The sequence below is a fragment of the Notothenia coriiceps genome, unplaced genomic scaffold, assembly GCF_000735185.1.
Source record: "Notothenia coriiceps isolate Sejong01 unplaced genomic scaffold, NC01 NC01_scaffold00000285, whole genome shotgun sequence".
Lineage (NCBI taxonomy): Eukaryota > Metazoa > Chordata > Actinopteri > Perciformes > Nototheniidae > Notothenia > Notothenia coriiceps.
Window position 1 is genome coordinate 95,766 of NW_011332986.1, and position 27,533 is coordinate 123,298.

The 27,533-nt window shown below is 45.4% G+C and overlaps 2 protein-coding genes across 2 annotated transcripts in view; both read left to right on the top strand.

Annotated features, from left to right (window-relative positions):
• Window positions 1-27,533, top strand: part of shmt1 (serine hydroxymethyltransferase 1 (soluble)) — a 251,794-nt gene that overhangs the window by 58,861 nt on the left and 165,400 nt on the right. The window lies entirely within an intron of this gene.
• On the top strand, window positions 874-27,533 carry LOC104959086 (forkhead box protein O3-like). Its single transcript, XM_010786972.1, has 2 exons — window positions 874-2,174; window positions 23,286-27,533. The coding sequence occupies exons 1-2, from the start codon at window positions 1,686-1,688 to the stop codon at window positions 24,999-25,001; spliced, it is 2,205 nt and encodes a 734-aa protein (XP_010785274.1). The 5' UTR covers window positions 874-1,685; the 3' UTR covers window positions 25,002-27,533.

The window sequence follows — 27,533 nt, forward strand, 5'->3', positions numbered from 1 at the left end:
AAAAAATCTCGGCATGTACTAGGGAAATAAAGAGCCAATGGGATTCGAGCACCTGTGACAGTGTGCCCGCCCTGCTGTCAGTTTTGGGGAGAGGGTGGGATGGAGAGCGGAATCCCCCTCGGTCAGTTTTGAGCACATGGGTCAGAGGAGGGTGTCTCTGGCGTCGAGGCTTGGCAAATGCGATTTGGGATGTGCAAGTGTTTTACGCCTCCCCACTTTGGCTTGAGTGTGGACCCGAGATGATCTTTCAATCTGGCCTCTGAAGACCTCCATTTCACCTCACTCCTCTCAGATTAAAATCTAGAGTTACCTAATCTCTCGTAATCTGAACTAAATCTGTCTAATCGGCAATAGGAAATGATACCGGCTAAGGTATTGCCCACAGCCCACACATAATCAGCAGTGAAACCTGCTGCGCGGGGTGAGTTCTCCCTGGAGGACATTTGGACGCTGCGCACGTTGCCCGGGACAATTTGTTACGCACAAAGGCAGATCAGACGGTGTATTTGTTTAAAGACAAAAAAAAACATTGTCAAGTTTATGTAAGAATTTCCCCTTTGTGTCATTTTCACATTGCCTTGTTTTATCTCCGCTGGACTTAAGGCTGGCACACAAAGCGCCGGGTGACGCTCTGCCAGAAAGATCATCATGCAGAGTTTTGATTAAGAATTTGAGGTTTGCTCTCTCGGTTCATATCAGAGATTGTGGAGAGGGAGGGGGGAGTAGAGCTACAGAGAGAGAGAGGGAAAGAGGACTTCGGGATTTCGCTGTGATCATGTTCGGAGAGTATTGATTTCGTGAGCGCACTCCAATTGGCAGCATCTCCACTACAGCGCCGGCGCGTCATCCTCGGTTCACATCGACGGAACGAGTTGTAAGCAAATGAGAACATGTGTGGGATCTGAGACAGTGAGAAAAGGCAAGGGGGATAGGGGAGCAAGAGGAGGTGTGATAAAGGACTATTTTATCAACCTGACAAGTGGATACGAAATGTGATCGCTGGACTATATTTTTCTTTATATTTTCAGACTGGGGATTTATCGATTCGTCACATGCGCACGCCTCTTCATTATAATTGCAGACAGTTGGGTGCTGTTCAGGCTGAATGGACTTGAATGTGTAGCTGCCAGCCTAATCCGTGCAGACTGGAAGATTTAATAATTCACGGTAATCACGCATTATCGCCTCAGTGGATGCACTCAACACAGCTCTGGTGATTTCTCCCTCTCTTTCCCCATTCCCCCTGTTGTCTCGTGGAGGATTTATCGACGACTGCTTGGCAAATATGCCGCTTATCTGAAATATCATCTGTTGCTGCAACTGGATTGAAAAGCCCCCATGACTGGCTGTGACACGCGTTTCAGATAGACTGCCTCGAGATGGACTGTTAAATAAGAAGCATTGTATTCCCCTTTTTTACTTCAGGTAAAATGGACGAGAAATTATTATTACTTTTATTACTTCTCTTATCTCTACACGCGAGGCAGTGATTCTGCTTGTATTCATCATGATCCTTTTACTCCGTTGGATTGCCTCTTATTGATTCAGAGTGTAAGCTCAATACATTACAAGACGAATTTCAACGTGCAGTGAAAGCCTGCTGAGGACAGTTGGATACGGGGATCGTGGAGGTATTCCCTCCCTTGTTCTTCATTTGATTTATTCCGATTTAAACTGAAGGGTAAATGTTGATGATGGGGGACGACGAATTGGACGCTCATCAGGTTGATTCGGATTTCGAGCCGCAAAGCCGGACTCGCTCGTGCACCTGGCCGCTGCCTTGCCCGGAGGACTTCCCCGGAGGACACGAGGTCAGCGGGGGTCTTCCACTGGTCAACATCAAGGTGGAACCAGAGGACGTCCCGGCTTGCATAGCGGGGCTCGTAGGCGGAACACCGGGAGAGCTGACGCATCCAGCCGGTGCCCCGGCACTCACAGGCGCGACGCACCCATGCCTGGCCGGCGCGGCGCTGGATGTGACCGGACCGCTGCGCAAAGCCAAATCCTCGCGGCGGAACGCGTGGGGGAACCAGTCCTACGCTGATCTCATTACCCGCGCCATTGAGAGCACCCTAGAAAAGAGACTCACGCTGTCACAGATATACGACTGGATGGTCCGTTATGTGCCCTATTTCAAGGATAAGGGCGACAGTAATAGCTCAGCTGGTTGGAAGGTAAGGAGTAAAAACACATGACGTGGATTTGATGGGTTAATCACAGAGTGTCTAGTGATATTATCGTGTGTTATTACTATTCGATAATCCATTGTGATTGTATTTACCCCTTTGCCATACACATGTCACCATGGGATTCAGTGCCGGTTACGCATGAATGGTGCCATGCGTTATCTTGTCTTAGTTCATTAATGCCGTCAGTCATTGATCATCGATGGCAGAATGTAATAACTGGACTGTAGTCACTTGCTGTGCGTGTGTAACAAGGCTTTGCTCATCTCAGATCAGCTCATGATGGGCAACAGCGTCCGTTGTAGTGCATGAAATCCGTACACCATAGCAGCACAGCTTTTGTTGATGATTAATTTCCATATCTGCTGGGAAAAAATGAGGCAGTTATAGAACCAACTGTTGAATGTACATTTAACACACATATTCGTATCAGTTTAAAAACACATAAGCAGTGGGACACTTAGTAGTAGTAGGAGGTCACAGGTATGCTGTCCACAATGTAAATATTCAGAAGGGTGTTCAATTGACCACGGTCCACCACCGCTGTCTGTCTGGCTGAGAGCCTAGAATAACCTCCTGGACATTTGCCCATGTTATCAGCCTCTGCTCCAAGCCTCATCGTGTTTCTATTCATTATGGCCATCTGAGGACAGGGAGAAGGGGCAGGAAGATCAGCTGGGCAGTGCATGTCCTCATGTTGCACCTTTGCTGATCGGAGACCTTCAGATCTCCACAGTAGCTCTGTGTACATGCATCTTCTGTCATCAGAACCTTGTTTGTTTTTACTAAAGCAAGACCACAAAACCGGACTTCACAGTAAGACTGTTAATGCTCATAGCGAAATTAAATACTTACGTCCTGAGTTATATAGTTGGCTGATCCCATGATTGTTACCTTCTCAGAACTATTAAATATCATAGATCAAAGACCAAACATGAATTCAGATTTTTGGCTTTCCATATCATGTTAAAACTTGTTGCTGTTGCAAACATACTTTATCTCACTGCTTGGCATTGAGCCCTAATCTCAAGCACTTGACTGACACATTTTAATCCTGAACTCTCCTAAGGTGCGCCTCCAGGTCTGTTTCATTAGCCCAGCAGTTGCACCAAGAGTCAACCACATGGCCACTTTATCTTAAGTGCCAAAGTCCTAGTTCGCTATTTATGAAACTGCAAATTAGGGGCGGGGGGGGCGTTAAGCGTGGCAGCCTGAGGTCCGGGGCTATTTCAGGCCACAGGCGAGACATGGGGCCCATTCCAGGTAATGACGGGGCATTAGGTAAGTCGTTCAAAGCAGGCAGCCATAATGTCTGTAACAGGACTGACCTGGTTTTGGTTAGAGACGGAATTGTGATGTAAACATACACTTAGGAGTCACATGTGTAGCTTGCTTACAGGAACCAAACAAATAGCATATGGAAATGTTCCCCCAGCAGCATGCGTGCATGTACATTGAAAGCCTAATTTCTGATGCAACTGCTTGGCTCTTGCAATAAATGTGATCAACTTTTAATTGAACTTGGTTCATCAAATGAGAAACCCGCTTTCATTCTCAGGACTTTGAATACATAATGAAGCCCTGAAGACTTTTTTTAGTTGGGAGTGTGACAGAAATGTACATGCATTTCATGAAGCTTGGTAGCAATAGAGGGCGTGGACACACACACATCTCTTTTATAAGAGATGTTGGATAGCATGTAAAGTCAGCTAATAAAAGCAAGTTTGACGAGGTTCATAAAAACACATGTTCAGATTCAATCCATGATCCCAGGACCCTAAATCCCCCCACCTTCCCCCAACACGGGTGCTCTACTCATACTTGTAATTTAACAATCATATCAGGCTATTAGATTTGACAGCAGCCTTTGGGAGTGGGAGAAAACATTACTTGTATATCATTCACTTCATTTTCATCTCAATCAGAAATATCACGCACAAGCAAAGCATTTGATGCAAAGCAGTATGTTTTTATTTTTGTTGTTGTGGCAGGCAAAGGGAGAAAAAAAAGATAAAAGAATTGTTGATAAGCTGATGATGAAACAAAATGAAATTAAGTGGTATAGCTTGGCAGTTTGCGTAGGCGGCGGGCAGGCAGGGGGTTGGGGTGGATGGCTTGGTGCAGCCTGTACACCTAGATAGTACCATTTAAGCTCCTATAAATACCTAATGGCTTCTGATTTCTAGGAAAGACGTGGTATTCTGAGGTCATGGCTTTCTAATCACCTCCTCGTGGAAGCGAGTGTACGCAGGACCGTGTCCCGATCTTTTACCATGACAGCACTGTAGATGTAAAGCAACTTTACTAGCCTTTATTTCCCAGTGTTCTTAATAAACTAGAAGCATCCAACATTTGAAGGATGCTGTGAAGTTAGCTATTGTTTTGTAAAGGCCCATATCAAGAGTTTTTATGTTTTTCTAGCTAACTATATCTAAAAATATCTACACATACACGTGGATACATAGTGCATTTGTGCGTGGGAGAAGCACATGTCAATTGCAACAAAGCGTCAGGGTTGGGAGTGTTGTGTGCTTCTTTGTGGGGGCTAGTGCAGGGGGAGGGGCTGTCTACTTCTATAGACGTGTGTGTTTGGGCCTGCTGATTGGTCTGACAGCATGTCACTGCAGAGAATGCTGCGTAGTCTCGCTCTTGACTTCATAATGCCTCTAATGGTGGGGTTTTAAGGCAACTTGGTGCGGGGAATGCCCTGTAGGCGCCTAGAAGTTCATTAACTTCAAGGGGGTTAGATGCTGCCATTGTTACGCTCAGGGGGTTTCGTTTTTGTGTATGTCCGTGTGGGGAGGCTATGGGATAAAAGAGTCCATCATTCACTTATGCTTTTATGTATTAGGTTTATTTAAATAGAAATAGATGATGCAGGCCTAAGATATCCTCACATGATGTTTTCAGCGTGTACAATTGCAACTACGGTGCATAAGTGAAGAGTCTGTTTCTTCCCGCTTTATTGTACCACACGTAGTTTTCCCTGCGTGTGTTTACAGTGCTTTTTCTGGCGATTGGGCGGTCGGATGCCAGGGGATTGCGCAGCAGGTCGGCAAAGGGTTCCAGGCAGTCACTCAGACACTTTAATCCGCGACTAGACTGTTATTTAGAAAGTGTCCTTTGGTAGAGGCCTGTGCGGGGTCAGCAGGGCAAAAGGTCAGAGAACAGCAATCTGATCAGATGGAGCTAAATACAATTTTAGAGAGAAATGTTACACCGACTGCAGAAAAGAGAGGATAGTCTGTGAGGAAATAAAGGGAAGAGAAATAAAGATGTATCCCTAGGTCTGTAAAGTCTTATCCTATAACCCCTGACTTCACAGGTAGTTTTTGTAACAGAGCAGGATAGTTTCACTTTATCTAATTGATTTAAAGGGAAGAAGACAGAGTCTCGTAATCCTGTCACTACACGGGCTACGGCAGCTGCAGTGGAGAAACACTTGTCAAATATGAGGGATATGAATGTCAAATGTGCAGCAGAGAGCGTGTTTGACAGAAGCTTAGCATGAAGTGGAAAGACTTGAAACTTTTTGAGTGTGTGGAGTTGCCTGTGTGTGTGTGTGTGTGTGTGTGTGTGTGTGTGTGTGTGTGTGTGTGTGTGTGTGTGTGTGTGTGTGTGTGTGTGTGTGTGAGATGCATGCTTGGGTTGCTTGTTGATGGTTGGGGAGTCTGGAGAGACTGGAAAGTATCCTAGACTTCAGCTGATTCATATTTTAATCCTCCGTTTTGGCTCAGGAGAGCAGAGTAATTTAAGAGTGCGACAGACACACATTCACACACTCAGAAAAGGAGAGCATATGATGCATGCTGGACAGATTTATGGTCCAGGATTATGAGCACCTTACATCTCCCCTTGGCTCGTGCAGCCGTAGCCAGGTTGGGTTCATGCAGTATATTCGGGTTGAGCCGGGTTTCTGGTGCCAAGAAGCCCGTTCTCACCGCCCTCTCTTCCTTTTGCAGCCGCCAGGCAGGCAGCCGTGGCAGTTCATTTCTCACTGAAAATGATTAATGTACATGCAAATTACCAAAGCATGGGCACACATTCAAATATGCAAGACAGCAATCAGCAGACACTAATATGAAAAACAATATCGTTTTCCCTTAGATATTACTTTGCTCTCTCCTATGATTTTATCAAGCAGACACATGTTATCTCCTCTTTTATCTCTCCGCCTTTCTCGTTCAATCCATCCATCTAACAGACATTCTATACATTTTTCCTGTCTTAGTGGGTTTTGGTACAAGGGCCAATTGAGGTGAGGAGTCTTTCTCAAGAGAGCTTTGGCGTCAGTCTCCTGCCAGTGATCTGGATTGCCTTAAGCAGTGAGCCTCTTCTCATAAGAGAAATCTCATATCTCACATTATCTCCGAGATAATAGGATAACGATGCTGGATTTCCCTCAGCTCGACTCCTGTCAGCTACTGGGTCTTTTGGAGCAGAATACAAGGGGATGAGACCGTCAAGTTCCCAATTTGACAGGGTTGAATAATTTCGATGTGCTTCTCAGCCGAACTGAACTTCAGCTGTTGAAGCATTTCCTACCACGCTTATTACTCATGGCTCTGCACATTTATTAGAACAATGTATGAGCCATTTAGTGACATTTCTCAGATTATTAAATCCCCCTTTCAGTTAATTAAGTTTCCATATACTGAAGAAGCAAAGAGAATTTGTCATTATTTCCCCATTGCACTATTTAGGCTGATGGTTTCCACTATTCCCCTCTGGCTCATGCACACACAGTCACATTTGCAAAAAAATACTCAACACACTTGTGCCTCCTCAAACCACCCATGGAGGAACACTCTGTTCTTGCGTGGGGTGAACCATTTTTTGAAAGAGGAGGGGGCTGACCGAGAGCGGAAGCAAGTGTTTGCGGTGCTGTTTTGCTGTCTGATCTGTTTTGAAACCTGTCTGACTCGCGGCGATTGGCTCATTTTGGAAGGCGTGGCTGTGTTTGGTAAGCGCCCGTGGATTTTTTGGCAAAACCGTTCACAGCTGCAGGGACAGAGTGTGGTGTGTGTTTCTCTCTGAGGCTGTGTAAGAGATGTCATGGAGATGATGGGGAAGAGAGGGGGGTAGTAGCCCTGGGTGTTGGGTGATTAGAACACATCTCTTTTTATTATGTTATGAAACTTTGAGGGTAACAGAAATATGTCTTCTTCTGTTTGGGGGTCTATACTGTATGTCTAGACACACAGAGCTCGAGGCATACAGCAACAATGCCCGTATTTCAATAAAATGGGAGTAAAAGTCCCTGTGTTGTCACTAAGTTAACCCTCCAGCCAGATCCTGTTGACACCAGTGCCCCTGTGAATTGTAGCCATACTAATAACAACTCCATGCATTGCTCATATTCTGCTAGTTTAGAGGGAACAATCACACATCTTTGTCATCTGAGTTAATAGTAATATTACTTCCAGATACAATTTCTTCCAATAAAGCATTCTTTATTCATAAACATTAATCATTTACAAAATGACTAATAGGCCATAAATGACTTATACAATAACAGGCTTGTTTCTTAGAAAAATAATTGTATGCAATTTCTCAATATAATGCAGTTATGAAAATGCCCATTGTCATTATGCTTGATCAGTAGAGTAAGCTAAATGGACAGGATTCCCTCACATCAAGAGATACTCTGATATATTTGGAATTTCTCAAATTCAGTCAAGTGTCGCGTGGAAGTAGCTTATTTTTATACAGAGAAATGTAAGTCTGTCAGTTTCAATATGATTGCGAGTTATTTGTCCCAGAACTGTTATTTGTATTTCAAATGGCTTTGGATATTCACTTTGGCGTGTGAATAAAATGTGTTAGACCTCGTGGTGCTTGAAATGTCGGTCTCCGTGTGTAGCAGCATGCTTGTTGCTCATCTGTGTCGATGTGCATAATGTGTGATTGTCGTCGTGTGAGTGGAGGTTTATGGCTGCATTTCTCTCTCCTTTTTCCCTGCATCAGTGTATGAGTGTGTGTCTGGGTGTGCATGTGGGTGTGTTGGGGGGGGTTGATGGGCTCAGTGGGAGCCCGGGTCCCGGGGGAACAGCTCTCGTTAATAATTCAGACGAGGCTCATTATCAAGGCTGCGCAGATTTCTCCCTGATTCCACCTTAATTGCAGGCAGGCTGCTCCACTCAGGCAGGCGGTAGTCACGCTGGGTCGACTCTCTCTGTCTTTTTCTCCTCATCTACACAGGGCCTGCTCTCTCCACTCTGTTCTCCTCCGCCTTCAGTACTCGCCCTATCACAACGAGACGGCCTCAGGCTAGCCTTGTCCATGCTAGCGTACACCTTTAACAGCCGTAAAGCACTATGAAACATGCTATTTTCTTTGTACTTAAAGATGTGCCTCATATATTTCTGATTAGATACAGACTGTGCACTGTTTGGGCATCACTATGGAATTTTTGGTTTTGTAGGCCAACAAAGACGTAATTTACTCCATGATTTGGTAGGTTTTAGCGATAAAACAATAGGTTATGTATCACATTGGTTCATCAGTAGAAAATTGACAAGCTACTTTTTCAAGAATCTGAATTTCGGAATTAATTTCGCCAGAGATAAATGCACAAAAAGAGCAGTTTAGCCCCCCAGAAGAGGCTTTTCTTCATTAAATATAATAATAAATTGAATATTTTAGCATTTTTCCTTCAAAGTCTTCTGAATCTGTCAACGATTAAACATAAGATTAACGTTTATTGCTAAAGAAGAATGGCAGCCCTTGTAGATTATATGATTCATGGCTCATTATGACTGAAGTACCATTTGTGTTCTTGCAGATCCATCTATAACATAAAGCCATATAATGTCTTATGATGACGCACACTACAGAAAGCCTAATGGGTTTTGCTGTGGGTATATGCTTTGTGATGTATTATAATGGCAAGTTTATCCTTGAAATAGCCTATAGCATATTATCATACTGATGACACTATAGAACGTGTGTTGCCATGATTGATATTAGGCTACAATAATACTCCTCTTCACGATCATCTATAGGCTTATGTAATGTTTCTTGTCTTCATAATTTACGCTGAGTGATGGGTTTCCATTCAATCTATTCACTGAAGCCCCGCCGAGAGCAACATAATGGGCCTGATCTTGTCATACATGTATATGAATATTTCAAATCAGCCCATTGTAACTAGATGGGGCTTTAGATAAACAACACAGATGCTTCTCCCTCTTTGCTCTCGCTAGAAGATGAAGTGTGCTCCAAGCTGTATTTCTCTCCCGGCCACAAAACTCGATTCCCACAAATCACGGTGCCCATATTTCCTAATTCAATTTTTCTCTTGGTCGGATATCTCTTCCTGTATGCAAGGGATTGATGGCCGTGCGCATGTGTGTAAATGTGTGTGTTTACTTGCACGCATTTCTGTCCCTGTGAAAGACATGATGTATGCACAGCTAAACGGTGTATTTCACAATGCTCCATCTCCGGACACTTCCTGGCAGCCACGCCCGGGTCTCTCGCTCCTGTCTGCCAGTCCATCAAGCCGCTGTCATGAGCCAAAGGATTGTGGGAGGGGAAAGGAGAGCGTACGAGGGGCCGTCTATCAGTTTACCTGAGCTTGGCGGTCCTTGCAAGTGATGGAGAGAGTCGGCTCACAAAAGAAAATGTAGTTAACGTTGACTGATCGGAGGTAGATAGAAAACGAAGGAGGGCAGCGGAGGGGAGGAGTAGCAAGAGTTATGTTCAAGAAAGATGCTTGTTATGCTAATAGCTGGTGGATATGCTACGGCTGTGCCATGCGTCCAAGGCTGACGGATGGATCTGTGGAGGTCACCTCGGGTGGCTGCTGGTCAGGAACCCAGCTGAGCTGTAATGTCTGCTCACCTGAGCTATTAAAAGAAATCTGACCTTGGAACGAAATCGCTGTCCATGTGTGGCTCTGTGCTTTTGTATGTGTAAAACAACCCATGTGTGAGCAAATCTGTGTGGGAGCCAGCATATGTGTGGGGAGGTTACAGGACTGGGGCGAGGTTGTTGGGTTATGAGGTGACTGTGAGACCAGCTGGGGTTGAGGGGGAAGGGGAGTGTGTGTTTTTGAGGGGAGATATGCTCACACAGGGGGGTGAAACGATCCCCAATTGGATTGGTATGTCACTGCCTTGAATCTGGGTCAGGACTCTGGGTCCGGTGTTTAGTATGCTGACCGTGTGAGGTCTGCACTCCGAGTCTGCTCATAGCCCCGAATGAACCCAACACGTCTGTCTCCCTTTCTCCCTTTCTCTCTTTCTCTCTTTCTCTTGGACCCTTTTTTTCATCTCCGTCTCTTCCGCGTCTTTCTCCTTCGTTTTCTCTCTCTGTGCCCAGAGCCCTTTTCTATCCCCTTCTCTGTCTCTCTGCCTTTTTTCTTTCCGTACCCCAGGCTTTTTTTATTTCAAACCCTTCTTTCTCGTGCTCTCTTTTTCACAGTCAGTCACTCACGGCCTTCTCTCCTCTCCTCACTTGTTCTATTTCACACTCTCAGTCCTCCTCACAAAGTAGCCTTTTTATCACTCATTTGCCTCTTCCCTCGCTCATTTCTCCTGCTCCTTTCATGTGCTTTTGAAATCCCCTTTTCATCTTTAGCGCTCCCTCTCTCTCTTGCCTGCTCTCTCACTCACACACACACTGGCTCATTCAGTCATTCCTTTATTATCCCAAAACTAAAGTGATAAATGGCTCTCTTTCTTCTCCGTAAATGTCACTCGGGGAATTGTCTCTGCTCATTGATTGACTGGAGTAGAAGGGTGGCCACACATGCACATGCGCCAGTCACTCAGACGTGCACACGGGCACAAAAGAGAAAGGCAGAAGAAGAGCGAGCAGGGAAATGATCTATCATTAGAAGTGCAGCCTTGCTGGGACAGCAGCCGTCAGGGTTAACATCTGGCTCTCGCAGGTCCAGCTTTCACTCACAGGCTGATGCATTATTTCAAGAACTTGTGAGTTTGGTTTATAACGAAGCATCAATTCTCAACAGGACTTGGCATTCACGGGAGTGCTGGGTAACCGGGGCTCGACAAGGGATCAATCACAGTTAAACAATCTGAGCAGGCAGGCCGGCCCGTCTTGCCATTCTTTTCTTTCTAAAGTGAAGTGACGCAGAATGCATAAGTGTTACTCCCAGTTGGATCATCTGTCTTTACCATATCCTCAGTGTCAGGAAAGGGCCAGCCAAGGAAATAGGCAAGAGAGCCATTGTTCAGACCTGTGTGTGTGTGTGTGTGTGTGTGTGTGTGTGTGTGTGTGTGTGTGTGTGTGTGTGTAACCATCACATAACCCATCCGCGGTGCTGACAGTCACGCACTTACTGTAAATATGCCTCCATCCAGCTGCATCTGTCCTCAGGAATTTGTATATGATGGATAGACGCGGGCCATCGAAAGGTAATCACAGGGTACAGCTAGATCCATAATGATGCTACCAGTCTGTCTTTTGGCCCGTGAGCTTGATGACTAATGTATTTGTGAAAGCGGACATGGTGAGAATGAGAAGGCAGTAAAAGAAATAGATTTTGAAGTTTTGCATTTCGCATAGAAATACAAGGCTACATAGAATCGTATCATTTTGTCTCTGCAGGTACAGCATCAAAGTTGAAGATTTGATGTACTGCATATGACTGCATCCACTTTATTTAAATATTCAGATGACAGCATTACACAAAGGATGATGAATGCACTGTAGCATCCTGTTGGCAGCAGAGTAAAATCTTGAACTCCTATAGCACACAGAGCATTGCCAAAGCAGTCCCTTCCAAAAGGTTAATTTCCCTCTCAGTACCTCCACTGGTTTCCCTCTATCATGCCTACAGTGTGTTGGCAGGAAAGGCAGTTAAGCGGGGGATAAGAGGGGGAGGGAGAGCAGCCTGTGGTGCTGCTGCTGCTGCTGCTAGTTTTCAAGTCAGTGTGGCCCAAATGCAGGAGAGCATCATGGAGGTAACCTTTACCTACATCCTATATACATTCAAAAAGTTCTAACAAGTAACGTAACATGTAATGTAAAAAAGATATCCATTTAGTGGATATATTTTAGATGTGTGATTTTTTTTTTCATATATCAACATTAATATCTTGAAGGATGAATACTATGTAATTTAAAACATCTCTAGAATATGGTTGCCTTAGTGTTCAACAACACATTGTCAGGTTTCATGAGCAGTAAGTTAATTATTTGGCATCAGAATCAAGTTTATTGTGAGGAATGTTTACACATACAAGGAATTTGCTTTGGTATCTGTTGGTGAAAACATAAACAATCTAAAAAAAAAAAAAAATGACAAAGTAGATGCAAAAAAATTAAACATACAAGGATAATAAAAAATAAGTATTCTTAAGAGACAATTTATTCAGCATTCAAAAAAGGGTGCTTAAGACAAGTATTTACACCACATTTAAATGTAACTATACAAAACAGCACAGAGAGCATTGCCAAAGACATAGACACAGAAACATATGGCACATTCGAACATTTCTCAAGTTTGTATTGAGGGAACTGGGGAATAAACCCCAATAGATAACAAAAAGTCCAGAAGTCTCAATGGCCTACATGTCAAATCTGCAGTTTCATAGTGGTCTAAAAACAAAGTTCAGTTTGAGGGAAAAAGCATGTTGTGCTATTACGTGATGCACATTAGTGTCACACATTGACTTTTTCTGCACATTATGGTGTCATATTTGTGTTAGCCTTTGCCTCCTAAATCCTGTCTCCTCATTTCCTCCCCTCTCTCCATTCCCATACTTTTTTTCTGTGAGGCACCTTCCACTTTCCCGCCCTAATCCAACCGATCCCAACATAGGCTCCGATCCTTACTGCCGAGGCGAGATTAGGAATTAGGTCACAGCATCTCACTCCTCTAATTAGATGCTCTGTGTGTGTGTGTGTGTGTGTGTGTGTGTGTGTGTGTGTGTGTGTGTGTGTGTGTGTGTGTGTGTGTGTGTGTGTGTGTGTCTGTCTGTATATGCGTCTGCACGCTGAATGCACTTAATCCGTAGGTGGCCTCTATGTTAATGGGGAGTGCATGGAGGACGCGTTAACCCGCATTTGTGTATTCCTCCACATGTTCTCAAAATGTTTCTGACGTACGTGATGTACGTGACGTACGTGGAAGCCGTGATAAATTGTGTCCCGGGGTTGAGGAAGAGGTCAGATTCTGCTATAAAAGATGCATGTGAAGCATTACCATTTTCAAAGAACAAGCTCCACTTGAGATGGCGCTATGGCCTATACACGCCCCCCCGCCATCGCAACCGGTTTAGGATTCAGCTCACCCCGACAGATTTAAATCCAGCTTCTCTGTGGGAAGAGTTCTTCACCTTGCTCTTCAGAGCCCTGTGGATTTGTTCCATCCTCTTTCTGAGATGTATCCACGCAGGGGGCCAGGAACGACATATCTGCTTCTGCAGTTTTAATGTCGACTGGTGTTTTTTTATTTATCTCGGGATATGTGTGCGTTAAGAAATGGACGTGTTCCTGCATGACTTATTTGAAGTTTTAGACCCAGACATCTGCTGCTCAGCTGGGTTTGTGCAAAGGGCAAGGGGGTAAACAGTCAGCATGCACTTGGAGGAGGGAGGTCCAGAATGAGGGATCATAGAGAATTGTATTTGATGTGTGTGTGTGCCGGCATGCAGGATTGAGAGTGTGTGTGTGGGAGAGGGAGTAAGAGAAAGGGAGAGTAGCGTGGGGCTAGTCTTAATTAAGTTTTCAGGAGGATCTTAAAAGGTCATGGCATGCCTCTGCACCCCCTCAACACGCCCGCCGAAATTTCACTTTCCCCCTTCTCCCTCTCCCTCACTCACCCCGACGATGCAACTATCCAGTCATCAGCCCCCCATCTGTGCACATTAGCCATTCATGAACACACTCATTAGGGTGGGAGTTTGAAGCGATTGTGTTCACTAGTCTGCGGCTGGAGCGTGGCGATTAATATTTCAGCGTCTCCCGTCGAGGAGCTGAGAGCAAGTTTGGCCCTCTTAGGCTAAAGAGAGAGAGAGAGAGCTTCACCCATCCCCTTTCTCCCCAATGCCCCCCTCCCTCCACCTCTCTCAGACAACTTACATTGCATTGGCCCCCCTATTTCTATTTATTGCACACACACACTGAGAATCTGGATGCACGTCCCCCCCCCCCACACCACACACACACACACATGACGACCCTAACTACAAACTAGTACCTTAAGTTCGGTCTTCTTTTTAGTTTACTAAGAAACACGAAGACGAGGAAGGGGAAGGGGGGGAAAACGGAGGGACGTAGGAGACGTACGGACCGAAGGACACGACGAGGGGATAGGTCCCCCCCCCCCCTTATCCTCATTCCTCTCAGTTTGACAGTAGTGTCTTTCACTCGCTATCCTTCAATTTTCTTTCCTCACGAGCCCTGGTTAAGCTCCGGTTGGGGTATCAGAGGTTTTAGAGGGGTGGTGAGTGGTGTTCTTAGCCGTATATAACCACACAGTGTTCATTCAGACCCAATCAATACTCTCCCCTTGTTCATACTATACACTGCTACTTAAAGTAGGAGAATTTGAGGCAGCCAGGAGCATCGTGGGTTATCAGGCAGTCAATAAAAGCAGCTCTGCTCCTGAATACAGAAGTCACTTTGACCCTACAGCAGGAGTCGCTTCTCAATGATTTCACAAGCATCCTGTTTCTGAGGTCAGGTCCACACCAACGCACATTCTTTTGAAACACATCTTTTTCTCTCCAGATTTTCAAAAGCCGATTTAATCACCAACAGCCAATCTCTTTGAAAAATATTAAAATCTAGTTCTGTTATCTGGAGATGTTTTCCTTTCTTTTTCAAGGGAAGTAGTCATTTTTTCTCATGCATGTAATTGTCATGTTATTTGCGGCATAAATGAAGCATTTATAATGGGTGGCAATTCAAATAGAACTGCAGTACAAAATGAATGCCACTTTTGTGTGAAACTTTTGATACACAGTCAGATTTTTCAAATTCATTCAAGTTTGTGAGGAGTCTTGGGTGGGGCGGTGAATACAAACAAATACAAATCGATTTGCTCTATATTTTTATTCCATCCAAATCAAAGTGAGTTGATTTGAGTGTTTTAATCTGAAAACTATGATGCTCATTGTTTCGTGTCTATTATCCAATGGTACTTTTGTGCTGCCACATTAAGATGATTAAAAACCAATACATTTATTGACAATTGAATTGCTTTAATAAAACTTTATTATCACAGGGAAATTTTTTGGCTGAGATGAGGCGCCTTGGCTGTGTTTGCAAAAGCTTGTCAATCTTACAGCAGCGTTTCCAACATCTCCGTTAACAAGTGGTGTTCATATCATTCACAATTAAAATGACTATCTTTTATCTGACAACAGAAGCTGAAGGATATGTCAATATGCATCCAAGCAGAGTTCCTGACAGTGCTTTGAAATGTAAGTCTGTATGCCAAACTTTTATAAAGCAATCTATAACGGCAAATGAAGTAAAACAATGGAAAACATCTTAACTGAATTTCCAATTTGCATTCTTTACAATGGACTCATAGGTAAAATAAATAATCACGAAACAGCTTCCAGTCGGCTTTTAAAAGCTTCAGTGGCTTTACGGAGGAACAGTTGCTTTGTCGTGCACTTGAATGTTCTATAGAGAAAGCTTACAGTATGTACAGTGTGCTATAAGTATTTGGCTGTATGGAGCTATTCTATTGTTTGAAAAATGGAGGCTGTATCTGAAGGTCAAGGTTGGAAAGGAGGGGGCGCAGTTACAGAGGGAACTGCTTTCATGCAGCCTTAACTACCTAAGAGTGCACCACTCTTTCAAGTGGGCCCCTACATCCACCACTCTTTCTAACTCTCCTTTGTTCCGCCATCCTTCACCCACCTCTGCCCTCTCAACCTCCCCCCCCCCTCCTACACATATACTCGACCCTCACTGCCAACTCCCCGCTTTTCATTCAGAGCATGCCATTCTTCATCTTCCCCGTATAGGTGTGCGAATAAGTGAGAGTCTATGGGCTGTGCGTGAGTAAGTGGGAGTCTGCGGGCTGAAGTGCTGCATGTGGGTCTGCATTCATGGGAAGCAGACGCACACTGATGGCTAATGAAGTTCCTCTGCACCTCATAGCCCTATTAAACCGCTGCCCCCTACCTCTACCCACTTCACCCCCCCACCTCTTGCCTTGTTTCTCCCCTGAGGGAGAGGGTTGGCAGGGAGCGAGCCGGCTGCTATGGCAACAACAAGGAACCCTCCCTCTCCCACAGGTCTCCTTAGCAACTGGTAGCTTGGCATTGCGGTAATGAGTGTGCCCGGTGTGCCAGGCTTTGTGTCATGTTGGCATGTGTGCGCAATGTACTTGTGTGACAGAGGGAGAGAGTGTGTGCATAGGTGTGTGTGTGTGTGTGGAAATGTTTGTGTGATTGTTTGGTACAGTTTGCCAATTTAGGTGAGAGTTAAAATGTGTGATGACGAAGAGATGTGGAGCCACGACTTGGTGCTGTGCCAAGAAAAAATCGTGAAGCTTATTTTATTAAAACGTAACAAAAACTGTCACTTGACTGACTCTACCTATCTGTTCTCGGTCTGTGTGTGTGTGTGTGTGTGTGTGTGTGTGTGTGTGTGTGTGTGTGTGTGTGTGTGTGTGTGTGTGTGTGTGTGTGCGCGCGTGCATCTTGGTGCATTATTTCTTTCCTTGCCGTGATTGTGGTCATTCTTCTCTGTACTGTGAAAGCGAAACAATTAAAGGGACGATCTGATGAATTTTGCATGGCTGCCTATGAGTTTCCTGCTCTGCTGAAATTAAATTAAATGCTGAGAATGATGTTTATTAAAGTGTGATCAGAAGTGTGCACTGACCTTTAGAATGTGGGAAATGAGATTCTCATTGTTATGAATGAGATTATGTGGAGGCAAAGTGTGAAAAAAGCCCGGGCCTGCATTGATTCCACCGACAGTTTCTTTGTATACAGCAGAGGGAGGTTTCAATATAATCAAATCCACACTGTGCCTGTTGGCTATTAAATGGGCTGATACACAAATATAGACACACAGGCGCTCGCATTAATGCAGGTTGACTTGTGCACGCGTATATCATGCAGATCTTATAAAAATAGCTGTAAAAGCCTCTCCAGAAACGTGTTGGTCTTTAAGAAAAGCATGGCAGGCCCAGTGGAAAATGTTAGTTTGCTCCCTAGACGAGGTGTGAAGTGCGAGCAGGCGGCCAGCCCCGCAGGTGGCCGAGCCCAAACACCTGTTGTGTGAATCCTCAGTGGGAGGCGCGAGCTCTTCCTACCTTGCAGGTCCAAGTAGAAAAACCACACCCTATGCGCACACCCACTCTGAGGCTCCCCCGTTTGGTGCGTGGGTGTCAGACGTGAGGCCCAGATTGTGTCCCCTTTGCGCCCACCGGAAACACTCAGCTGTCCCTGGCATCAGCCGAGCTGATTTTCCGATCCCCTGTCCGGGTCTCAGATGCTCCACTAATCTGTTAGCATCTATTTTTACCCACCAAAGCTGCAGCAGCCCTTCTGTATCCCACACCCTGCCCCCAATGCCAATCCTTCCCTTGGCGCCAGAGTGGGCACGGCTGATGACTCGCCTGCCATTGGATGCAATTAGTGCACAGTCAGACAGGAATCCCCTACCAACTCCATTACACCCCTCTCCACAGCCACTTCCTGATCTGAGGCTAGCAGACACACTACCACACTATTGCTTTCCATTTTAAACCTTTTTATAAATGGCACTCCTGCAGTGTTGTGGAATAATAGGGTCGAATACAGAGCACCTTTCACAGTGCTTGAATCGCTCCACTGTTGAAACTCGGTCTATTCAAGTGCAATCGCAGCCGAGGAAATGCATATTTGAATTGTACCTGTTCAGATTCGTCATTGAGATCAAGGGAAAGTTCTGTCCATAATAGGACAGATATTGGAGGGAAATGATTGAGTTAACCCGGTTCACTGAAGCCTTTTTCTGTAATGATTCTTGAAGTAATCATAGCCTGAAGTTTTTGTCTCTCTCCTGTAAATCATATTTATTCAACAAGAAATTAGAAAATGCTGTCAATCCTTAGCAGACCCCACAGTTATACACTGAGATACAATTGTTAATCCCAGGTTTATTTCTTCTCCAATAAGAGCTGTAATGTGCCTCGCATGCCAATGCAGTCGTGACCACTGCTGTGGAGGCGATGATGGCATGTGGCAGAGAAGTAACTGTTTCTCACCTCCTAATAAAAGAGACTCCTTTTTAATCTTTTCAATTTGATTGCATTCCAAAAACAGGCCCGTCTGCCCATCTGTCTCTCTTAAAGAAGCCTCCTAAAGGGATTTTAATCATCTGACTCCGGGCTTCTCAGGCAAATGGCTACATCTCTCTCTCTCTCTCTCTCTCTCTCTCTCTCTCTCTCTCTCTCTCTCTCTCTCACACACACACATACACACAAACAATTTTCCAATTTTCTTTCTTATACTCACTGTCATAGTCTCACTATGTCTTCACATAGTCTTCTCTCACTCTCTGATACACCATATCGTCTCAGCTCCATTGGGCCATATCTGTGCAGCCATTAGGCCCTTCAGTCCCTCTTCAAGTCCCCCTCAGACACACAAAATTCCCCAACCCTGTCCCTATTAATCCACATGGCTCTAAATTCTTTATTTCCCTTCAAAGGGACAACGCGAGCCGTGACATCAATCATGGAAAGCGAATATTTAGCCGGCGCTAATTTCCACCAATAGCCTGGAGACAGGCTTAGCTGACAAAACTCATTCCTGTGCTGAACAAAACTACTTGTGTTGAATCCTCCCCCTCCCCCTAAACCCTCCTGCCTTCTGCACAGGCAAAAACAGCATCACAATAAACACAGTTAGTGCTTCTGTTACTCCCCCTTGATTTAGGCTTATCAAATGAATGTGTACCATAGAGGGATACCCTTTGACAATACATAATGGCTCCATTCTGCATGAAATGGTTTGGTAATACCAGTCGAGTGTGGCAAACGGCTTTACCCGGTGCCACTACAAGAACAGCTGCTGTGTTCTTAGCTGGGCAAGCGTACCACGCTGCTTCACCCTTGAGGTTGTTTGAATCGGGTGAGTGGTTTCTTTTTGCTGGTTCCCAGACCCCACTCACAGTGCTTTAGTTCGTCACTCAGTTCTGTTTGAATGAGTGCACATTCGCCACAAGATGGATCCTATAAACCATTTGACCTGTTTCATTGCCTCTCTGTGTGTGAGCATGTGTGTGGGTGTGTGAGCGGGAAAAACCCCAGCGTGGGTTCTGATGGGGGGTAATAGGGGGGGATGGGGGGCACTTTGAGGGCACCCCTTTGTGTGGCGTGGATGGGCCTCTTGTGGTACCTCCATATTCCCACCCTTTACCCCCAGACGCCTCCACCTCCTGCTGCCCCCTAAAGCACATCTACCCCCATGCCAGTCGAGTTACCCAAGATGCGCCATCGGGCCTAACATACGAACCCCTGCCCCCATACTCAAATACTCCCAACGATAATGCCTGACTGACATGAGAGGCAACAGAGGGATGCATTGGGCAACTAGCCAATAATGCAAGTGGGCACAGTCACTCAACTGACAAGCCAATGGCAGTTATAGATTGTTGAGTGAAAAGAGGGGATATGACATATTGAGCACCCATATTGGCCTCTATAATAGAGCTGTATTGTGAAGGCAGACAGACTTTGATGTGTGCTAAGCCTCAGCACTGATAGCCATTAAACTCCATTGATTACCAACATTAAAGGGGCCTCTCCAGTCCCTGAATCACACTGAGTTTGCATGAGAGAAGGGAGGGAAAACAGGAGAACAATTGATTGGTATTATAAGACTTCCAAGAGCTATAAATGGTTCTTAAAGAGATTATTATGGATAAATGTGATCATCCACACAAATTGGGCAATAATCTGTTCGACCAAATTCACACTAAAAAATCCTGTCTGATTCTGTCTCCTTTCTTAAGCAATAAAACAAAAAGGCTCTTTTCTACCAAGTCCACCAAACATGTCAGATTTGTTAAAAAAGAGCCTACACTTTTATTCTGAGTGCAGAGAGGGCCGTCCTGCGGCTTGTTGTCTGTTGTCTAAATATCTAAATCAGCTATCAGGATTTGAAGGTCTTAATGAGAGTTGAACCCAAGCTGATTGTTTTTCCTGCAACTAATAGAAGCTCATTCACCTTAATTGGCTTGATTTGTCCATAAACTCTTCCCCTTATCCTCTTTTAACTTTATGTCAAGGTTTACCCCTTTCAGCCTGATTGAGTTGTGTTTAGAGACTTAGAAGGAGGGTAAATGTCCCTGATAACAAAACAAAGAAGTCAAACCTCTACTTATGAATCTGTCTGTTCTCCTCAGTATTATGGGACCATGCAATGCATCTCTCTGCATAAGCCCAGCCACCGGTTCATTCATTATTTAGAACCCTCTCCACTAGGCCCATTGTATTAAAGGGGTATGATTTGAATAGGAAGCAGCTTCCTGGACCCAGGCGTGTGATGTGTGTGTTCCTCTCTGTCATTGTATGTTTCTGTGGGCTTCATCCGTCTGCCTCAGCAAGCCAGGGGGCTGAAAGTGAATTTCCATTTTATGAATATTTAATACATAATAAAGTTTTCAATTTTATTCTATTCAACCCGCAGGGGTATAAATGTGGCAAAGCCAACCCTCAAGGACAGAACACAGGGTAAAGGTGTTTAATTCGATGGAGGCATCAAAATTGCAGTTAACATCAGATGACAAAAATCTACTAAAATGCGCACACACTAACATCAGGAATGGCTTAACACTACTTCCATAAGGGGTTTATAGCGACCCTATTTCCCACATCTTAAACTTCCCTTATGCTGTACATCTATTGGATCATAGCATATTCGGCCTGCCCGCTGTGTCCCTGGTGACCTGGCATGGCTCTGTGAGAGACACCCAGCTGGGAGTGCCCCTGAATCAACTTGGGATTAGCCCAGGATTGTCTGGGATTACTCGGGGATGGAGGGGGATTAGCGGTGACTGCTTGTTTCGGGGGCGTGAGGGGCATAGGCTGGCCAAATTGCCCCTGACACAGACTCATGGAACAGGAGGCGGACAGAACCACACCCACAGTTGAACCACCTGCAACCTGAGCTATTATTAGATCGTAAAACACACAAACAGGATGACAAAGAATAACATGTGGTGGAAAAGTACACGACAGGAAGCCAGCATCTAATGATGACGATGATGATGATGATGATGATGCCGTGGCTGGCCACAGTCCGAAATCTCTCAAATCTCTGTGGCAGGTGGATTCATCAGATAAAGAGGGTTTGGGATGATGACAAATCCCTCCAAGTTCAATGGGGCTGCTCTTCCCTCATACGGGGATACATGGCGATTTGAATCAGACAGGTCACACAGAGTGACAGCATGAAGTGGTTCAGCTCTCTGAAAGATGCCCCATTTACGACCGGCATGAAAGCTTACATATGTTTTAATTCAGGCATGTACGCGACTTGATGGGGATGATTTGGAGTGGTATGATGGGTGGATGATCCAGCCGGGGTGAGACGGGGAGTTGGCGCGGCACGTAGAGAAGCCGTCAGAAGCGGGGAGCGGGCATCCCCTGCGGACCTGCACTGCCGAGATGAAAGGCTGTTTAGTGTTGGAGCAGCAGCATCAAACAACCGCCTCCTCTTGCATCCTTTTCCCCCATCCCCCACTCTCCCTCCATCTCTCCCTCTCTTGACTCGCAACACAATATGATATAGTTCTGCAGTTGCACGTTTACCCGGTTGCCATGGCTACCCAATGCCGGAGGTGTCACAGCGAGATAACCCAAGGAGGCATTCACAGATCACCTGAATTCAGTGCGCCTCCCATTTATGTGTTCTCTGCCGCAATTTGATTTATTTGTTTCCCCGCCGTGCAATTCAGTGTGAATACAAATAATCCGCAGCATAATGGAGATGGTAGAAGTACCCCTCAATCTGAAACAATCTTTTGTCCCAGTATATTCCCGAACCATGGGAGGTGCTTTTGATTTGATATTTTTTCCTGAGCGTCAAAATGCCTCACGCACAACAAAGAGCAGAATTGCAACGACAGACTCTGCTGCACTCCGGGAACCTTAAGCATTCAGCACCCTTGAGATAAATAACAGTAAATGATAATAAAAATACACTATATCCTACGAATTACTGACTCGGTGACTGTACAATGCCAGTGTAGAGGATAATGGGAAAATAATTGATGACACACTGTATAATTGAAAGCATAGAGATTGAAAGCAGAAGTGGAAAATGACTGTTGTGTGCAAAGAGGTGTGTGAAATAAGAAAAATAGAAAATATGTAGTACTCCGTGACAAAGGAGAAAAGAAGATCATGATAAAGACAGAACAAGGGATAGAAAGGGAGATGGGGAGTGAAGGTAGCTGTCGGGAGGTGGGATACATCCATTAGCCTTCCTTGCTCCTGGCTCATTCTTCCAATACATCCCCCCCCATTCAACCTACGAGAGCAAAAGAGACAGGGCTGGCACTAAGCCAGACTGGCACCGACTTCAAACATACAGTACGCCCAACCACAGCAGCTTACATCAGCCCGGCTGAAAGGACAAGTAGAGGAGGACAGATGGATTGATGGAAATGAAAGTGGGAGGATTGACGTACATAGGGAGAGTGTCTCATAACCGAGTCTCAGGTTGCTTCAGGTTGGTTGAGGTTGACAGGGTCGCGCTATGTGCCAGCTGCAGCTTTCCTTCATACATGTTGATGTTTTTAAACGCACACCCAATTTCCTGACTCCAGTCGACACTGATTGCAAGGAGGGCTGTGCATATACGTCTGTGTGTTTTGTATATTTAATAATAGACGTTGAAGAGACCCGATATTTTGGCACATTTCTCTATGACTGAGCATGTATATAGACTGAATGATTTACAAGTGTGTTTGTGTGCATTATTGATTTTAACGTTTGATATCAAGAAATCCTATATTCCTCTGGAACATTTTATATGAATCTTATGCTAATATATCTTATTTGAAGTGCTTATCTCCGAAAAGTGCTTTATGTACAAATGATAAGTGATGTGTATTTAATTTGATCCCTCCCTCACTGTGTGTGTCTCTCTTATCTCTCTGCAGAACTCCATCCGACACAACCTATCCCTCCACACACGTTTTATCAGGGTACAGAATGAGGGTACAGGGAAGAGTTCTTGGTGGATGCTGAACCCAGATGGAGGGAAGATGGGCAAGTCTCCCCGCCGGCGAGCGGTCTCCATGGACAACAGCACCAAATACCTAAAAAGCAAAGGCCGCGTCCGGGGCAAAAGGGTTGGCCGGCCTGGGATAGGAGCAGGGTCTGTTGTGGTTGGGCTTCAGGGCTCCCCCGACCATGGCAGCCCACCACATAAAGGCCTCCCAGCAACTGGGGGTTCATGTGGGACAGACGGAGAGTTTGATGCTTGGACGGACCTCCATTCCAGGGCGAGTTCGTCAGCGTCCACACTGAGCGGCCGTCTGTCACCCATCCTCGCAGAAGGAGAGCCAGAGGAGCCAGAGGAGAGTGGCCTGTCCTGTTCCACCTCCCCCCACCTCTACCCCTCTCCGACCAGTGCCCACTCTCCGTCCAGAGGGGCCGGTAATCTGTGTCCTCCACTCGAGCAGCTGCCCCAGCTAGCTAACCTGACAGGTGCCATCAGCCTGGATGAGCAACTGATGGAGGATAGTTATCATCATCATCACCCATCGCAACATCAGCAGCATTCAGCTGTTGGCAGGCATAAGCACCAAACCCCCGTCTACCACTACAGCTCGGGGGTGAAGGCTCAGAGCCCCTATGGGGCCGGCGTCTATGGTGCAACAAGCATGGGGATGCTACGCCACCACTCACCCATGCAGACCATTCAGGAGAACAAGCCGGCAAGTTTCTCTGGAACCATGCGAGCTTACTCCAGCACCAACGCCCTGCAGAGCCTGCTAACAGGGGTTCCAGCTAGGCAGCAGTACTGTTCCAAGGACATGATGCTGGGACAGGAGCGGGAAAGCCATCCTATGATGGGTCAAACGAGTAATGGAGTAGGCTCCAACCTTCACAGCCACCTCCCTGGCCCCCACAATGGCCACAGCCACAATGGACCTCTTAGTCACAGCTCGGCTCATAGCCATAACAGAACTCACAGCCATACGAGTAGTCATAACCACAACAATGTCACTAACCACAACCACAACTCACCTCACAGCCTCGCTCACAACAGTCACAACCTCAACCAGAGCCATAACCACACACCGCCCCGGGCTGTGGCCCTCACCCCCCGCGGAAACAGCAATCAGCTGCAGACCTACAACCACAAAGCTCCCTTCTTGTACAGCCCCCCTTCACATGCCCACCTCCCGGCCTCCACCACCCTCCCCCCAAACCCAGCAGGTATGATCGGCATGCCCCAGGACTCCTGCCACGTGGCCGCCGCCCCACACCCCCGTCACAACCATTACCCAGACCCACAACACCAAGGCATGACTAACGGACCATACCATCATGGCCAGGGGATTGGTAATGGTTGTGTTGGTAGCAACTACCTTGGCTATCACCAACCTCTCCCCCACGAGAGACTACCGGCGGACCTGGACATTGACATGTTCCACGGCAGCTTGGACTGCGATGTGGATTCCATCCTCCTCCATGACATTATGGACTCTGCGGAGGAGATGGACTTTAACTTTGACTGCTCCCTTGCCCAGGGGGTGGGCATCGGCATGGGTATGGGCATGGGTGTGACCATGGGCATGGGGATGGGGATGAGCGGTCTGACGGGCCCACAACAAGCCCATAGCAACCAGAGCTGGGTGCCTGGCTGAAGTCTATGACAACACTTCCTTAACCATAAATGAACTACCCTACCCATGAAGCACTGTGCTCAACTGTGACATCCCTGACTTGACACAGCGACTATATGACCAACACTTGACAATTCTTCTGTCACCCTACCCTCTTTTGATTTCCCTCCGCCCCCCCCCTAGAGATCTAGCTCATGTCACGTTAGGTTTTTCTTCAGCTATACTGTGATGACAATCTCTCAGCTGTGCTCACCCGACATCGCTTCTCATCTACCATGAGAACTGAACTCTCAATGCACTTTATTGCAAGTGGGTCACATCTCCCAGTGCAACGCGTTCTCAGAGCAGCGCAGGCAGAGCTTGACATGTTTTGTAAGGTGACTGCAGGGTTTGACGGCAACAAAGGAGGAAATCACAAGCTCCACAAGTTTATAAAGTGACACGTCTTGGCATTGAATTAAAATTGGACTCCTCTTTTCATACGCTTTCATTTTCAGAGGTGGTGAGGACAATCTTTTTTTTTTTTTTTGACAAATATCCTTAGTGTCTTTTTGATATTTTTCCAAAACCTTAGACGTTTCCTCTTCTTCATCAGAATCAGAATTCCTTTATTAGTCCTACAGAGGGGAAATTGACATCCTTACAGCAAAGGGACAATAATTATAGAGACAAAATAAAATCAGTATTTAATAGTGGCATACATACTAAACATTTAAAATCATTAAAATTAAACATTCCAAGTATAAATGTAGCATTATAAAAAATTAAGTGAAACAAGAATCAAGTTTACAAGTATAACAATCCCTCACTGTACCACATTTATAAAAACAATTATTACAATATATTATACACCATATTTAAAAAGAAATCAGATCTAGAACAAGTTTACCATTAATACGCTAATGCCATTCACATCCTCAACAGATCAGCGCTGTTATATACGGCTACTTACATTTAGTCCTTGGAGCTTTGACTTTATCTTGGATGTAACATTTTGTCAATGCCCTTTTGACTTTCGGTTAGAGCATATTGTCACTACATCGTTAAATGGATTCCATCATTACCGGCTAGCATGCAATTTGGTGAATTAAAAATGTTGTATCACCTTGTCTCACCTGGGCTTCTCGCGCCAGTTTCCCTCTCTCGCCCCGCCTGCCAGTGGAGACAAAGTGACCATTCCTCACACCAAGCCATTAATGTGGCTTGATTGAAATTCAGCATCTTGCTTTTAATCTCCAAAGTGATGCGGCAGCGATGCGTCATTATTGAGAATCTAACGCGTTGTCCTCCCATCTCTCACCCCGGCCGATCAGGCAGCCGCTCGCCTCTTCGACTTAACGTGCCAAGAAAGCGAGACAAAACTGTGATTAACGCCGAGTCACTCTGCCTGCTGTCCTGCTCTGAGAGGGGCCAATGTCACTGTCCACTTGCCCGCTCACAGAGGGTACAAAAAGGAACAAATGGGAGACAAGGAGAGAACAAAAGTCTGTTGTTGCAGTGGAATCAATCATTAGCCTCAGTTTCCATACTCTTTGGGCGTGTGTGTCTGAAAACAGGTAGTGTATTCGTATTGTAAATCATCTCCAATCTCTGTGTTCTGTATCCCCCTTGTTCCCATGTTTCCACTGCTTATACCCTGAGCTTCAAATAGGTGCAAAGGGAGAGACTTAAGGAGAAAACAATCAGCCAATCTAAGTGGCATGAGTCTGCGTCAAGCCATCCACATCCACTTTTTGTGTGTTTATTCTGTTGTCTTGTAGTTGTTGTTGTATTGTTGAATTTCTAAGGACCAACAAGGACCGCGCTTAAATATCCATAGTGTAAGGATGGGATTCAACGATAGTGCAGTATGACCTTCCTACGCTCTTATACCGTGCACCCCCTCCTCCCACATGCGCTCTCCTCAATTGTCTCTGTTTGTGAGTGGGGGGGTCTCAAGCTTGTTTCTCACTGGCCTTGAGAGAGATAGAGAAAGATAGACCCCTATTCTCTACAGTTCCCTTAAGGAGACTCTCTGCGCTTGGTCTGCACCAAGTACGGCACACAAAGAGAAAGATGGGGGGGTAAGGGCTGGGCGAGGGGTATTGTTACAGCCAAAGGTCAAGCACGGAGCAGACTTTCGGACCCATTAGTGAGATAAATCCCTTTATTTCAGGGCTTTTAGTCACGCTGGTTCCAGCTAATCTCTGTGTGGAAAATGTGTGGAATTTTCTAAGCAAATGGGCCACACAAAGCAGTTATGTTAACCTATGCTACAGACCTTTAGCGAAGCCCTACTATTGGAACGAGAGCTTTATATGATGTCTAATTTTCCTATATTTATTTATGAAAAAGATTGGTCTTTGTCACTCCTAAATGTGGTAGTTGTTTGAGTCAACTCCTTTTTCCTTTCTTTTATTTCTCTGTTTTTTAAAGATGTCACTCTCCCTTTGCCCCTTTTACTGACTTTTATTTTGTACAAAATCTATATATTAAGAATATTGTATAATAGTTTTTAAAAATCTCAAAATAATATCAGTTTTGTTGTCTATTTCTTTTTTAAGAGAATGTATC